At 33.8% G+C, this 17,109-nt stretch overlaps 1 protein-coding gene across 6 annotated transcripts in view; it reads right to left on the bottom strand.

Annotated features, from left to right (window-relative positions):
• Positions 1–298: 298 nt before the first annotated feature.
• ESP (separase) overlaps positions 299–17,109 on the bottom strand; it is a 42,068-nt gene continuing 25,257 nt past the window's right edge. For 2 of the 6 annotated variants that reach the window (XM_022033679.2, XM_088208574.1), the window contains 8 exons: positions 10,981–11,178; positions 8,604–8,659; positions 8,288–8,523; positions 7,943–8,177; positions 3,720–4,125; positions 1,884–2,123; positions 1,636–1,723; positions 299–1,537 (listed from right to left, as the gene is read on the bottom strand). In XM_022033679.2, coding sequence (XP_021889371.1) covers positions 1,026–1,537; positions 1,636–1,723; positions 1,884–2,123; positions 3,720–4,125; positions 7,943–8,177; positions 8,288–8,523; positions 8,604–8,659; positions 10,981–11,178 — 1,971 coding nt within the window. In that variant the 3' untranslated portion in view covers positions 299–1,025. Of the gene's footprint in view, positions 1,538–1,635; positions 1,724–1,883; positions 2,124–3,719; positions 4,126–5,217; positions 5,631–7,942; positions 8,178–8,287; positions 8,524–8,603; positions 8,660–10,980; positions 11,179–17,109 lie in introns of those variants that run through there. The other 4 variants (XM_088208573.1, XM_088208572.1, XM_088208571.1 and 1 more) reach the window with 4 other exon arrangements.

Raw genomic sequence — 17,109 nt, forward strand, 5'->3', positions numbered from 1 at the left:
ATCAACATTTTATGTTATTGTTCTCCAATTATTGTTATTATCATACATTAATTAACCATTATTATAATTTATCAAACTAGAATGTTAAGTGAACTAGGTATTTTTATACATTTGAACTTCATTAAATGTATGTTATATTTTCCAGATACAATTTCAATACCATGTGACTTTTTTTTCCACTGCTTAACATGAATTTACATATGAGAATAACTTTGTCAGGACAATAGAATGAAGCCAAGGCCTAAAAAGAGATTAAAAACCTCAGAAAGCATCTTATATACATCAATATAAAGGCTGATGAGGTGGAACTCTGTTAAATTTTCAGGCTTCTAAATCTATGGAATCAATACATCGACAAAGGTTTTAAATAACAAAATTTTAGAATTATATACACACATATAATACACATTAGGTTAAAAATCTCAAAAAACAAGAGCTAACACCTTGAAGTGATTGACAAGCTTGCAATGAGTGTCGTAATTTTATACCCCCACAAGGCCTTCTTAGCCTTGTGGTTCTGCATCGGAGAATTTCTCTAAATGCAAAAAGGATTTCAGAGAATTTATCAAAAAACACCGAAAATAAGTTGAGTGAACTTCGTTGACTACAACTCCTCCATGGGGGAATCTCTTCCATTGATCCTTCTTGAAGACCCTTCTTTCAGCTTTATTCTTGCAGAGCATTTCTCCTCCAGAGTTTTCATGTTTAAAATCACCAACTCTCCCCATTGTTGCTCTTTCTGCTTTTCACTCATCTTTTAAATTAAGAAAATATTTTCCTGGAACGCAGTCACATTTTACCCTCCCACTAAGAAAACAACTAGTTAACATCTCAGTTACATATAAGATCTTGTGGTTGTATACAAGGTTGCAAATAAATTTATGTTTAGAAATAGTAATGGCATCTAATTTTCCTATACAATGCAATTAGTTGCAAAATTTTGGCTCAAATGTTATTTGATGGGAAAATAGGAAAAATAAAATACTCTCATTTAAGTTCCAAAAAGCTGATATGATAACAAAATGCTACAAATGTTTTTTTCTTCTTATACCAGTTGGGACACCGTAACAAACTGGTGATGCCCCGATCAAAAAAGGGAGTGTGCAAGCTTCACGGGCTTGTGCCATGAAGGAGCCTATCTTTTTTCCATGATCACATGTATGATTATTACATGTAAAATTGTCATTATACCTCTCTGTTGCCTTCTTTCTTGAGACCTTCTTGGCCTTGCCTTTTACACTCAAGGCCTCAAATTCACTCACAACTGAATTACACTGGGCACAACTGATAGAAGAACTCAATCTTTCTTTCAACCAAGCATCAAGCATGGCCTTTGCAAATCGATTTATATCCTTGTCTGTTACTTCCCATAAATTTGCTATAGTGACTGGGGAACCTGCTAATAGGTAGGATAGAGAAGTACCTTGTGGAATGTAACAACCATTTAAAAACAATGAACCACTGCTGCATCCCATCAGGAGAGTAGCAGCACACTTTTCTAATTTCTGGATCTCGTGTTTGGAAATGTACTGTGCACCTGCAACCAGACACCAATCCAAATTAAAGATGGGGCAACGAGAAGTTCAAAAGCCAACAAAGATAAAATTTTTGTTTAGTGTACTCTGTCAAGCATACCACTTCCATGGCCAAAATATATAAATAGATCATGGCTTTTCAAGGCTGCAGCCAACTCTTGAGCTGTGGGTGCAGATCCAGCCTTCCCCTGCAAATTTATTCAGATAACATAGAAAATAAATGGTAATTAATTCTTCTACAAATGCAGTAATAATCATGATAAAATAACATAAAGATGATATTTATATATGTAAGAGAAAGACTAATGTTAATATCTTCAAAATCTTAAAGCATAAATGAGGGATCACCTCTAAGTTTTGATCTCTGAACCAAGTCTCAAACTCAAGTTGGGTACTACTTAAATCACCGCTAGGATTTAACAGATAAAAAGCATCCAAGGGATCTATTAAAGGGAATGAAGCAACAATCTGCGACAATTCTTCTTCATGGTGATGGCTTCTATTGAGAATAGCAGATATGCTACCCACAGATGGCATGCGATAGACTTCTTGGTTCCTTAATATTGGTATATTCTCCCAAGGAAGCATCTGCATATAATTACAAATCTGGTCAATTGATTAAGAGATATAAACTGCAAGAGGCAAACCATCTTCTATCTCTGAGGTTATGATTGGGAGTTAGAGGGAAAAGAAAAAGGAGTATTGGAATTTCTTCTTTTTCTGGATGACTAGAAAATAAAAAGAGAACTAAATAATTAACAGTTCTTTGGTTCTTGGACAGAAAAAAGTCTACTTTTTACGAAGTATCCAATCTAAGGAAGATAGTTATATCTTTTTATTAAGTTAATGTAATTTTCTTTCCATTTATTCTCAATTTGGAGGAATACAATATAAATAGAGTGACAGAAAATGGAGGGTTAATTTTTCTTCCCTCCCCTCCACTCCTGTCAAACCTCCATGCAAACACAACCTAAAAGATTCTAATAAAAGCTAAAGATCAGGTTTCAACCAAGTTTTAAAATGTTCAAATCACTGGCATCCAAAAGGAAAACATCATGTTTAAGGAGCAAAATTTTCCCAAATTTCTGAATCAATATATCATGGACCATATGTTGAAAGGTCAAAATCATACACAATCAGCTTCAAGTTTTCATTCAGATCAAAAAGTTAATAAGACACATCTGAGCAAATTCCAGCAGATTAATTATAGGTTGCGTCTACCAAACTGGAAACTTGGATTGATTGGTCTGAAATCAATTTCACTTACGACTCCGAATAACTCCATTTATATTTACCACTACAGTCAAAGCAAAAGGCACAACTTTAAGTAATTGACCTTCAACTTTGATGAACTAACGTAATGCTTTACCATATAAGACAGAGATATGTCTGGAATGAAGCTATTATATAACAGAGAACTGTTACACAGTTTGGTTTTTTGAATCAAGATTACTTTCAAATTGTGATTACTGAAAATTCTATCCTAATTCATATTCTGAGGTCATGAATCATGACAACAATCATATCAGTAATCACTAATTTTAGTTTCAAAAAAATGTATCCTAACTCATCAAGTTAGATTCTAATTGACTGATCAATTTTTAATTTTTTAAAATTGAATGTTATTTGAAAACTTTTAGTTATGGAATGTTATTCATTAATTAAAGCATTTTTAATTTTTAAAATTAATTTGAACGATTGAGAAATGTTATTATTTCGTGAAAAATTAAAATATTATGAAACTAAAGTCAAGTATCACATATATGATCACCCTCATGGTAATTTTGCGTTCTTTTTTCTTTTTTTTTTTTGGGGAGGGGGTTACACTCTTTCTTCAACCTTTAATCCTGTCAAACCCAACATTGTAATAAGGTTTTACTGGACAATTATTAATTGTGAAACAAATATTATAATGAAATTATAATTTCATTGTAACATCATTCTATTCCTGGTGAATAACTATTATACTTTAGCATTCCATTTAGTGAATCAAATGCTGTAAATAAATTCAATCACTAAACAAAGAAATTCCAAGATCTATGTTTTGATCTAAAATGAAAATCACTCCAAGAATGAAAATCATCACTAGAAAAACCTGTTGAATACGCAGCATAAAAAAATCTAAATTTACTAAGATAAAAAAAATTCTTGAAATATAACTTACAAGAATGAAGAAAAACACACCTGAACCTCACTATCCAACACAAGAATTATGGGCTCCCTGTTTCTGTTCTCTTCCCCTTGGAGTTCATTTACTGCTCCATGTATCAATCTTAAGGCCAAGCAAGGCTGATTTTCAGCTCCATTAGATGCGTTGGTGGGTGTCCTACAACTCTCTTCATCAGAATATCTGATTGCACCAATGTAGCAACCAGTCTTTGGACAAAGCTGTGTGATGGATGATTCTCCTTTCAAGCCATCTATGCCACCTCCAATAATAACTTTCAGAAGAGACTCATTTACATCAACATTACATTTGGATTTCAGATCATGCACTAACTTCTTATGTACAGAGTCAAGATGCTTGCAGTTTGACCATTCTCCCAGAAGCACATATCTCCAGCGACCCAACCATGAATCTTCTAGGTTCCTAATTCATGAAAGCATCACATTATGTTATTACAAGACTATGTCAATTCCCCAAACTGAGAATCCTAGAGAGATCTGGTAGACACTTGCACCCCAATGCATGGTATAGTTACCAAAAACTTAGGTAGGTTTTGGTTCTTAGTAAAGTTATGTGAGTGTGGTACATCAGTCACCCATTGCCACCGGTAACATTAGGAAGGAGTAAATAATCGCCTTGAAGAATCACATGCATATGAAGTTTCTACATACAGAAATCAAATAGGACAAAGTCTTTAAACCAGCAAAGTTAACAATCATAGTTTCAAACAACATAGTTCTAAAATAACCAACACAAGCTAGACGCCCTAAACAAGATAGTTCTAAAGTCTCCAGAATTGTGGTCTTTAAAATTGTTTAAGCTAAAGTTTTTTCTTTTGTGCATACTAAAAGAAATCTTAAACAAACAATTCTGGGAATACAGTGCATGACAGAATCAAAAAGGAATGTACGATACCTATCACAAATGGGCAAGGGCTGTATGAATCGTTGTAACTATGTGCTAGATGCAAATTATAAAATTTACTCGATTTAGAGCAAACCATTAAAACAATAGAGAATATAAAATGAAGACATCTCTAGCATGAATAATGAGATAGTTTTATTCTCTTTGTTATCTTACAAGTGTAAATTTACTAATATATTTTTAATAAAAAAACAACAATATTTTTACCTCAAGCGTGTCATCAATGAATAAGAGAGAGAAATACTCATCTAAGCAGTTTACATGGTATCAGTTTTGTTTTTGTTGATTTCTTCTACTTGTTTCTTTTTCTATGATTTTCTCCTTCATCACAAGTAAAAACCAGTCTCTAATTTTGTCATCCAATTCATTACGAAGTCTTAATTCTCACTTTTCCTCGGCTATGATTCAGCTAAACATAATTCTTTAGGTGTTTCTAACATTAAAAACAACATTGTTGCAACTTCTAAAGAAAGTGTACAATACATAAGGGTAAATTACACTTTATATAATTAATTGTCAATTATTTCCTTTTCTATTCTAAAAAATCTATGTACATAAAGTTATGATGTTCAACAAAAAATACACATTCCATCACAAACCGCAATCGATCTTTATTGCCAAAATAAAATACAAAACCCTAAGGGGCCAGCCTTCGTTACCGGCCACTACAGACTGGCGTCTAGTACTGAAGAAGACAGTCTTCATAGTTGGAATCAGACTCTACACACAGCCAGACCTGCACAGCACGCAACCGGCTGCGGCCCCTCCTGCAGCACACACCTCTGTACAGGGACCAGAACCTGCACACCACCTTCTGCTTAGCCGTGTGATGCCCTCCTGCTCAGCTGCTCTAGATGCGGTTGCATTGCCCAAAGGAGCACAGCCACGTGCAACTACCTCAACCAATTGCAAGTTGGTCCCTCTGGCACCCCAGCCACAGAGACCAACCACCCCACTGCTCTACGCATAGTCATCAGCCATGCAGCCTCCTGATAAAATCCTTCCTGTAATTTTTAATCCTATCTTAATTAACCTATAATTCTCAAAATATATTCGAGATTACATCCCAATTATTGGAACAAATTCACACATAGAAAATTCCACCTATAACAATAGCAAATTTCAACAAATCCAGGCTGCTTGTTGCTTCACTGGGAAGGACCACTTGAGTTAGTCACAATTAATTAGGATCACTCTCAAGGGAAAAAGAAAACTCAACCACCTTCTAGCCACCAGACTAAACCAGGAGATCCAACCTTTGAAACTTAGGATGAGGAAGAGTCAATGATCAGTCACAATTAATAAGCAGAACAATTATGTTCTTGTTTATAGCAAAAGCAGTACGACATGCAACTAGAGAAACCTATTTTAAAGCCAAAGATGTAGCCCAAATTTATGACTTGAACGTCAAGACATAATCCACAAAGCATGTTAAAGTATGGTGGCAGGAATTGGATCAACAACCTTACTATGGATTGCAGTAAAGATGAAGCTCGCCTAAAGCACTTTGTGGATAAAGATCGTGCCTATTAGTTTATGACATGACTCAACCAAGATTTTGATGAAGTAAAGGGAGAATGCCAATATGCTTTGCATTGTTTCTCTTCCTAAAGTGAAGTTAGTTGGATCCAAGGGGGAGTTGAAGGCAAAGAAAACAACTAATTGTACTTTAGCAATGGTAATTCTCATCTTGCTGCAAAGAGCAACAAGTGTTGGCAAGGAATCGTTATGATATTAGAGTCTAATTATAAAATCAACAAAACACAAACGATTCCCTCTTCTCATCTCTAAGTCACTTGAGCTAGGATATTCATCAAACACATGTTTTTTTCACAAAAAAAGAAAAGAAAATAAATCTTATTAGATAGAAAAAGAGGAATACAACAATGGAGGACCAGTGTTCCTCCCAAAGAAGGAAAAATAGAATAGGATAAAAACTGTCAACTCATTAATAAAGGATAGATTCTCAATAAACAATAGCTGACCACTATTTACGCAAAATTGGCAACTCTTAATAAAGGATAGCTTCTCAATAAAGGATAGCTGACCAATATCTACACAAAACAGATAATAAATAATGTTTAAAGTGGAAATGCACCTCAACCTAGAGAATTCATCTGCTAGTTGTTAAAAATACTTTTCTCAGTGAGAATCTCAAGGAGGATGTGTTTAAACATATGAAATAATTATGTGATTTTCAGCGTTCTAATCATTCAAGCTGGTTGGTAAAATGCATAAAGATTTTTTTTGGATGAAAAGTGCACAAGTATTGATGTGGCTCAACACTGACTTCCACTGCATGGTTTCATAGGGTTCTTCTATTGGTCCTGTTTGTAGCAAATAAGAGACTTTTGAATTTGTTCTATAGTCTAACAAGCAAAGGACACTATTCTTTTTACCTAATTTCAGTTTCTTTCAACAGTGTTATGAGAGCCTTCAATATCTAATATTTACTGAACTAGAGCTCTACTGGTTTGTTAACCAAGCATGTCAATACATGCATGACAGAATGAAGATCATTTTTAGCATTGAAATGCATCTTGACATATATCAGTGGCACCAAAGCCTATGATCTTTAGCAGTACACTTCTTTGTTTATTCTGTTTAGTTATTTGTTCTGTGCCTATTGGTGTTGCTGTCAAGATACTAGAATATTGACAACTGGATATCTTTTTTTGGGAGTTCCACCTTGATCTCTTGGAATGCAAAGAAGGAACCAACAGTATCCAGGTTGACTGCTACGACACAAGAATGGGTGATGGCTATTGCCATTTCTAGTATTTCCAGATAACCAATTTATTCAACTCCATTTCAAGAGTTCTAGTCCGCTGAGATTGTAGTGTGACAATATCAGTTCAACCAGTATGGCCCCGAATCCAGTTAACCATACTAAATCTAAGCATGTGGAACTTGAATTGAATTCTGACTGACAAAAGGTGTCTTCTAATTAGTTACTTTTTCACTGTTACTCCAGCCAAGAGCAGCTAGCAAATTTCTTCAGAAAATGGCTCCAATTTGCATTGAGTTTGATTTTTTATGGATCCTCCGACTCACAGCTTTATGGGATTATAAAATAGGTTTTCTGTTGGCTCCTCCCACACAATTAAGTATAAATTTATAAGAGTTCTAGTTGTTCATAGTGGATGTACATTTTGACTTTAATGCCATCATCAATGTGTGTGTGTGTGTGTGTGTGTGTGTGTGTGTGAGAGAGAGAGAGAGAGAGAGAGAGAGAGAGTATTCATCTCATAAAAGCTTCATATCAGCAGCGCCAAAGGAAATACTTAAAAACAGATATCACAAAATAGTTCCCTACCTTAGCAATTTAGCAAGACATTGATCAATCTTCTTTCTCCGCATCCACCATAAAGACCTATTCTCTTTTGTATCTGGCAAGGGAAAATTTGAAGATGATAGGAAATTCTCCTCCAGTATCAGCTTATATGCTGGAGCTACATCATCCACCACTGTGGAACCCCATGGACACTGCCATCTTTTACCAACATTCTCTATGTCTTCCCCAGCAACAGAATTCATATCATCAAAATTTTCTGGTTAAGTAGTAACCATTACTTATCATGTTATAATTTATCCATACAAGAAATAAAGCACATCTGCTGTTTTTTAGGAAATGAAGATCCACCAGCATTAAGCAACATACCTTCTAAAACAGAATCCACTGGCAGAAGCAAAACAATAGGTTGGCTCCTAGAACACAACCGTGACAACAGCATCCATGCACGGACAGATGAAGGATGCAGTAATAATTCGTTTAATAAACTAGCAGAAGCACCTCCAATCAAACTAATGCAGACCACAGGGGTAGAAGGAAGGCCTTTAAAAAACTCCGTTGCAAATTTTTCAAGTTCTTGAATAGACTCAGGAGCAAGCCTGCTGCTGAAAGAAAATGAAAAATATTCAATTAACTGTAACTTAGACAGTGGTATAAGTTAATTGGAAAAAGTGGCAGCTGAGACCTGGAAAAATCCGATTTTCCTGAACCTATGCAAGTTGGGCCAGTTACCTGCAAGCCCTGAAAATATAATTATCAAATTAAAAACAGAATCTTTCAGTTACCAAACAAAATTCATGAGGTAGAATAGAACTTATGGGTCAGCTTATTTGACACATTTAACCTATTACGGATAACCCCTCCTTTGAAATGCTTCATCAACTCAACATTAGTGGCCTAGAGGTAAGGGAGAAGGCAAAAACCACTGTCACAAGGAGCATTGTCAAAATTATCTAATATTTAACAATTGCTCTTTTCCAGACATGATTCTATAAGAAAATTTGATATTTTTGGCTTCCCTGTGGGCCAAGGGGCATGGCAAATACTCTTGTCATTTCTGTGTCCCTTGCTTTTTTACTTGTATGCTTTGATCTCCTTTTAATTCTTGTTCAGTTGGATATCTTATCTGCTGTATTTTTTGTAACATTCACTTCTCTTTCTCAATAATATTTTTTTTCTATTAAAAAATGTATATGCTATCCATTTGCTACCACAATAAAAGCACAAATGCATTTCTTGAAATATAGTGAGATATGTCTCACTTCCATCCACAAACCTGAAATGGGAAATAATCATTGCAAATAAACCTAGAAATCATGGTCAAAGAACAAATAAATCTATTTTTTTTTTTCCACCACAGAAAAATAAGTTTGAGTTTGTTTAAACTCAGCCAAGTATCTTCCAACTACTTCCCATAAGACAGAATAATTTAGGACCAAACAGGCATAGGCTATTTTTTTTTTTTAGAAAACCAATTGACAAGAAGCAAAAGCTTTGAAGATAAAGAAAATATTTTGGTCAACATCAAAAATAGATGGTTGCACTATTTTGGTTCTATTGTTTTAAGATACAACCTTAATAACATGTCTGACTTGGGTCTTATTGTTGATATATTAATTGACCTGTAAATCTTACGTACATTGGTGGTGCCCCCTTGGAATCAATACATTAATATATTCTACACTTTTATTTCAAAAAAAAAAAGAAGCAAAAGCTTTGAGAAAACCAAACATCAAGAAGATATTTGTTGTAATGTCTATATCTATACAAAGAAAACAATATTTTTAAAGAAGATTATGACAAGTGATATGTTATGGTAACTACAAATAATATAAATTTATGAATTAATTTCTCAAAAAGTTGTATCACTTGTCAATCAGTACTAACTATTTAAAAAATAATTAATTATGAATTTAAGAAGTGATACAAGATATTATTAATCGGTGAGCTTTTTAAAATAGATAATTCTTATATTAATTATGTACTCTTCTTAATTTTTCTTCTTAAGTAATGTATTATTTTACTTTTAGTCATATTTTATACAAAAATTATCTACAAAATAACAAGCATCATTTTAGAAGCAAACATAACAACAGGTGATATTTTAACATAATACATAACTAGTAAGTATAAAAATATATAATAATTTTCTTCATAAAAACAACTGCATCATCTGCCAATGCGTATTATGCAAAAATATTTAAGTTTTGTAAAATATATTTATATAGAATTGTTTTATCTCTCTCTAATTTTTTTCTATTATTTAAGTTGAAAAATTTCAAAAAAATATGAGTTATTAACAGAAATAAAATATTCTATGCTAGTAAAGTTAATATCTAAAATGAGAATAGAAATATTGAAACCATAAAAATTATAATTAACATATGTAAATTTTCAAAACTTACATATACCAATATACACAAATTTTATATGAAATATATATGTACATCTAAGTTTACAAAGATCTCTTCACTCATTAATATAGAACAGTCATATACTATAATGAACTTTAATCATATATAAAAAATTAAAAAATAATTTAAAAGTAAATTTAGAAAACTAGTAAAATGATATGATTAAAGCTACATAATTCACTAGTAACAAAAACAAAATGCAATCAGAAGCTACACCTCAAATACTTATTCAAAAAATTTCAGGAATCACCCCAAAAAACACAGGTAATGAGATTTAGAGCCTAATGACATGAAATAACATCTTATTGTTGTGATTTTATCAATAATGGCAATGAATGATAGAACCACGATGAACATGTCCTACATGCATATTCTACAGGTCATAAAATATTAGACATAACACATCAAATTTAGCTTTACATGTAAGCAACCAAAGTAGTTAGTAGTAATTTGAAAGATTGGCAAAGAAAAATGCATTAAAGAAATAATCGAAATGCATCTTAATGTACTATAAATTGAGTTATGCCTCAGCCATGGAAACAGATAAAAATGAAAAGAAAAATCAACAAGAGAGAGAGATACCGAAGACTCTAAACAAATTTTACTATTCACTGTAGATATGGTAAAGATGACCACAAAAAGACTGACCTCAGGATTCACGAGGTCTGGGGATTTACATCTCGCACTCATATTTGAAAAGAACTTGTAACTAATGTGAGTCCCAAGGGAAGCTTGATGAAAATAAGAAGCCCATTGACTTTGGGATGGTGCATTATCAGAAGATGGCAAGCAGGAATCTTTGTTTGAAGCCGACAGTAAAAATATAGTAGCAAGCAATCTCGAGACCTGTTGCATTTTAATAAAAAGAAACCATTTTTGTAAGCAAAAATGAAAGTATGATGATGTAAGAGTTATATATGTACAAACTAAACATTAAAAGAAAAGGCTTCTTCTTTTTGAACCTTCAAGATTTGTCTTGAATCCATTTCTGGGTTAATAGTGCCTGGATGTTTAAAGAATAGACCTTCTAAATCTAGTTGATCTTTTAAATTTAATTAAATAGCTTACACTCTCACATGCTTTGGCATGAATAGAGATGCTTGATGCCTTGTTTATGAGAATTAGGGTTTTAGAAGAAATATTATTACAAAGAGATTACTCCAACCCAAAACAAGAAAGTACACGTAGACACAAAATTCTTTAGGACAAAATAGCAACGTAAATCTCTTTGCAAAGCAATAAGAGAAACAATACCCATCCACTGGGAATGAAAGAGTGAGAATTCTTTTGCGAAATAAATTTCAAACAATGTTGCTTGGATATTTTTTTAATACCACCATCTCTTTTAAAATAAAAGAATTCTCGGAAATTTTCAGAAATTACAGTATATATTGCAATTGAGAATCAGAACTTATTTGAAGCTGAGTTCTGGAGGTTCAAAGTTTCATTTATGAGCACCTATCAAATCCATACTTTCCCAATAACAGCAGACAGCAAATTTGCCCAATATTTATGCACATGAAAAGTTGCTTCTAGAAGGAACTTTAAAAGAAAATTTAAGCAAAAGATAAATTCAACATAGCAGTAATTTTAGATCCACTATGAAACCATAAAACGATCCAATTTCATTTTAGCTCTTTGGATTAAGGTCTAACCAATTTAATATATAGACCTAAAATAACCAGTTTATGTGCAATTGATTAATAAAATGTGTCAGGTACCTCATTAATAAACAAGAGTCTGACTCATAAGTGCCTGTAGAATACAAATCCTATTAGATGTAATTATAGTCAAAAACACCATTCGTATAAGGTTAAATTACACATTTTGTAATTAATTGTCTGTTTCTTTTTTCCATCCTAGAAAATTTGTACATATAGGGTTCTACTAATCAGTGATTCGCGCATAAAAAATCATTCTTGATAGGTCTCAATATAAAGTTTGATAAAGTGAGGATTCAGATACTGAGAAAAGAAGAAAGAATCCTTGAATGAGGTAATCTTTATCATTATTACAAAAGAAAGTGGGAGGGGCAAGTGCAGAAATCTGGCTCCAACGAGCTCCATTACACTAACCAGTGCGTCGAAAGCACGCCAACAAAACAAAAAAGTAAAGTCAACACAACCAAGATATGTGAAGAAAATTGAGACAACTTGTGGTTGACCTTCTACAAAAAAACAAGGCATACCAAAGAAAGATGTTGGAAGCTACATAATAATTCTCCCACCAACAAAGAATGGACATGGGAAAAAACCCAAAAGAGACCCCGAGAGTAGGCTCACTTGACCAATCAACAAGCGGAAGAAAAAGCTCTAGAGTACAAAGAGTTTAAAGAAGAATTTGAAAGGCTAAAGTTTCTATTTGAGTTTCTAAAGTACCAATTTATTAGCATGCTCAAGTAAGTTTTCTACTAGGAACCATTGATCATAGGGCAAATTCCTCTTCCTACTTTGTGCATATGCTCCTTTTCTAAGTAGCAAGAAAATAGTCATTGTAGATGGTTCCTTAATCACAATAGCAAGAGTAGGCAAGTCCTAATTTTACCCTTGAGAGTGTGTTTCATGTCCCAAAACTGTGCACTAATATTTTACCAGTGACTAAATTATCTATGATTTAAATTGCAAAGTAATCTTTCTCCTCTTTCCTTGTGACTTTTAGAATCAGAACTCGGGAAAGATGATTGGGCATATGCTAACGTAAGGAACGGATTATACTTCTTAGATGCACCTAGGTTATATCTCTTCACTTTATCTACTATCAGTACCGTCAAGATTTGGCTCCAACATAAAAGACTTAGACACCTTTTTCTTTCTACCCTTAAGGTTATGTTCTCTCTTTATTTAAAGGCCTCACCAATTGATATTTATATTGTAATGTATGTAAACTAGTTAAACATAAGCGTGTAATATTTCCTATAAGTGGTAAAAGAAAGATTATTTATTTTTCATTAATTAACAATGTTCTCTCTTTATTTAAAGACCTCACCAATTGATATTTATATTGTAATGTATGGAAACTAGTTAAACATAAGCGTGTAATATTTCCTATAAGTGGTAAAAGAAAGATTATTTATTTTTCATTAATTTACAATGATATTTGGAAACCACCCCACATTTTTAATATCTGGAGTTTGATGGTTTTATTTTTTCATTGATTACATGACTTTTTTTTCTCAAGTCTAAATGAATTTGAAATGAAACAATTAAGGAAACTAAAAGATTTCCTTGATATCGAAGTAGCTGCTCAAAGTAAGGATCATTTTACAACAAATGTACATTATTGACCTTCTAAAAGATACAAGTAAGCTAACATGTAAATTTACTAGTACACCAATTTATCCCAACCATAAGTTGGGACTAGTGTAGGAAGACACGGTCATCAACAAAGACATGCTCTAGCAGCTAGTTATAAAATTTATCTATTTATCTCACACTTGACCAGATGTTACCTATACATGAAGAAGCAAGAAACAAAATAGTGTGGTGAGATAAAGTGTAAAACAAAAATTTGGAAAGAGTCTGTGAGTTATTATGGTTGAAAATTATCTTAAAAGATCTAAAAGTCAAGTAGGATAGAGCAATTAAACTCTATTTTAACAACAAATTAGCCATCAGCATCCTTTACCTTCATACCAACACTCAACTTGCAGATGTACCCACCAACTTGAACAATATAACATTTCAGAGAATAACTGTCAAATTGAGAATGAACAATGTTTATTTACCAGCCTGAGAAAGAGGGTATAATAGTGAAATATTCATATGTTTTAAGATTTTTTTCTATACTAAAATTGTGTATATATAGAAAAACTTTCAATTATGAAAGTCGACCATAATTCTTTAAAGATTTTAATTTGTGTAGGAATTAGACTTTAGTTTAGACTTCTTCAAGAAGTCTGATTCTCAAAAAGAAGTAAACATCAATCTCTTGTTTTGTAAAAATAATTCCAAACAGGATTGACATTGAATAGTAAGGGTACGATTCGTCTAAGTAGTTTGATAAGAATCAAGAATGTCAGTAACAAAGCAAGAATCTTATTGATAGTTATTTGCATATGGACGCCTTTGATAGAAACCACAGCCACGATCATGCGATTGGCCACAACTCCAGAATTCGTATTAGACTATCAATCAAACAATAAGTAAATCATAGTGTTAGAGAGGAAATAAATCAAATTAAATAGTATAAGGGTAAATCACATTCTTTGAAATTAATTATAATTGATTGTCTATTTCCCATTTTCCCTCCTAAAAAGCCTCGATATATAAAATTATAATATTCAACATAATACATATAAATAAAAATCATTCTTAATATGGTATTAAAGTATTAAGTTTTTCTTGCTATGTTTTTTTATCAACTTTTGCAATGATATGGACCTCTATATTATTGCACTTGACAGTACGATGGTATCCATAACGGTATCTATGACAATGCCTAAAACAAATTGATCACTATCCATCAGAGATCAGCAAGTGCATCTATAGTTAGGGGCTCAACACGTTGTCAAAAAAAGTAGGAAAGAAACTGGGTGCGTTAGGTATGTGTTCAGTCAATCGAGCAGGGATATGGGATGATAGCAAAGAGTAAGCAATATTTTATTGTTGACCAAAAATCTTTCGATGTACTTTGTAAGGGCAGAGAGGAAAATGGCATCCGTACAAGTGAGAATGGGAGGAAATTTCAGGTATCAATTTACCAAGAGGAAAAAGATGTTGGGTGGTTGGTGGACTCGTTAACCGACTTCTACTAAAGGAAAAGGGGGAAGATTTGGGGGAAGCATTTCACTAAAAAAAAAAACACACGTTATGGGTGGCGTTGGGATGGAACAGGTACGGTCATTTCTTGGTATTGACTGAGAAAAAAGCCAAGGAAAGGACGAGGATTTTCATCCTTGAAGGCCATGACGCAAGAGGGTGGAGAAAATTAATGAAAACTGTATCTGAACTAGCAAACCTGGACTGCTAACAAACCTAGACAAAGTGACAGATGAGGAGGGGGCAGGTGTGGCAATGATAGGTGAAGAAGCTAGGGTGAGAGTACAGAAAAAATAGATAATATCGTGTCCTCATTGCGTTGTAAATCTTATAATCACGGTGGAGGTGGTTGGGCGGCTGTTGCTTGCAGAGGCGGTAGGATGCAAATACGAGAAGCAGGTAAGGAAGACAACACCTAAAAACTCTTTGAGTCGGATCCATTTTGAATTTTTAAAATGGAGCCATGCGGGTCAGGTGAGAAGTGAGGGGGTGGTGAATAAATCTGAACTGAATGGAAGTGGGCCACAAAAAAGGAAAAAGTTACGGGCCAAATGGAGGAAAAAAAGTTACATGGATAGATAAGGGTAAGTGGGTGGATCAACCAGGCCCGAATAGAGAAGCGGGTCAAAAAACCTAAACTTTAAATGGGCCTAGAGACCCAAGAAATCGAGCCCTGTTCAGATCAAGCTGAAAGAAAAGAGAAAAAAAATGTTGATGAGGGAGATCGACCGATTGGTGGAGAGAAAAGCTAGGATGAACTGGAGATCGGTGAGAAGGAAGAGAAATTGGTTGAAGATGCATAGGAAGGGTCGTTTATGGGTAACAACAAGGTGAATATGCTATTTAAAAAAGGAGAAGAAAAGGAAATGGCATGCAACAGTGAAGAAGTGGCAGAATGCAAGGAGGAACAGGAGACTGAGAGGAAAGAAAATGACTTAGACAGGGGTGATGTACACGGATTGGCGATGGTGTTGGTTGATGTCAACATGTCCAATGGCCGCTGCTAGGGAGATGGCGATCATTGTTGTTCATGAAAGTGTGGGGATGCAGTGTACTGGTCTAGAGGGAGATGTAAGGAAGAAATGAATGTGACAGAACACTCCATATGGATTATGCAGAATATTCAAAGAATCAACAAGATTCTAAGAGTATCTTTTGAAGGGATTGAGAATAAAGTAACGAGTTTGTTTGAAGAAACTAAAATGAGAAAAAGGGAGAAAAAATCATAGGAAGTGGTGGCATCAGGGGTGAAAGGAAAAAGAAAACAAGAGTGGAGTTGTAGGAAATTAAAAAGACTACGATCATTTATTAATTATGATTATAGGAAGAAAAGCAACATGGGGGAGAAGAAGCACATCAAATACTTAAAATGGTAGAAAAAAGAATTTCTTGAAATGTACGGGGCTTGAACGATAGGACAAAAAAAAAAGAAATGTGATTATAGGGTGCTTGAATAGGTGAAAATATGATATTCTATGTATCCAATAAATAGAATTGGAGACGGTAGAGGCGAAGGAAATTAAAAGCATGTAGAGTTGTAGGGATGTCGAGTGGAAAGCTTTACTGGCGGAAGAGGTGGCAGGGAACATCTTAATTTTATAGAGAGGGGAGAAGCTAAAGTGTAAAGAAGTGATTAGCGGTAAGGTTATCATATCTTAATTATTTGAGTAGATCGAGTGGTGGGAAATAAATTCTTATTCAGTATATTGTAGGGGCACAAATGAGGAGAAACACTATTATGGAAAGAGTTGGTAAGTGTGTAGTAATAGGTTGGTGGGAAAGTGGATTGTGGGAGGAGACTTTAATATGGTTCTTAGGAGATCGGAGAGATCGAGTGCCAACAACACTTGTGGGGGTAATAATAAATTAAACTAGTGCATAGGCTGAATTTGGTGGATTTACCGTTAATGGGAGGAAGGTAAACGTGGATGAATCAAAGAGACAACCCATCATGCTCAAGAATTGATCGCTTTCTTATATCTCATGATTTTTTTGTGTAGCTTGCAAGTATGTGCCAAAA

Source organism: Carica papaya, chromosome 7 (assembly GCF_054855325.1).
Source record: "Carica papaya isolate Zhongbai chromosome 7, ASM5485532v1, whole genome shotgun sequence".
Taxonomy (NCBI): domain Eukaryota; kingdom Viridiplantae; phylum Streptophyta; class Magnoliopsida; order Brassicales; family Caricaceae; genus Carica; species Carica papaya.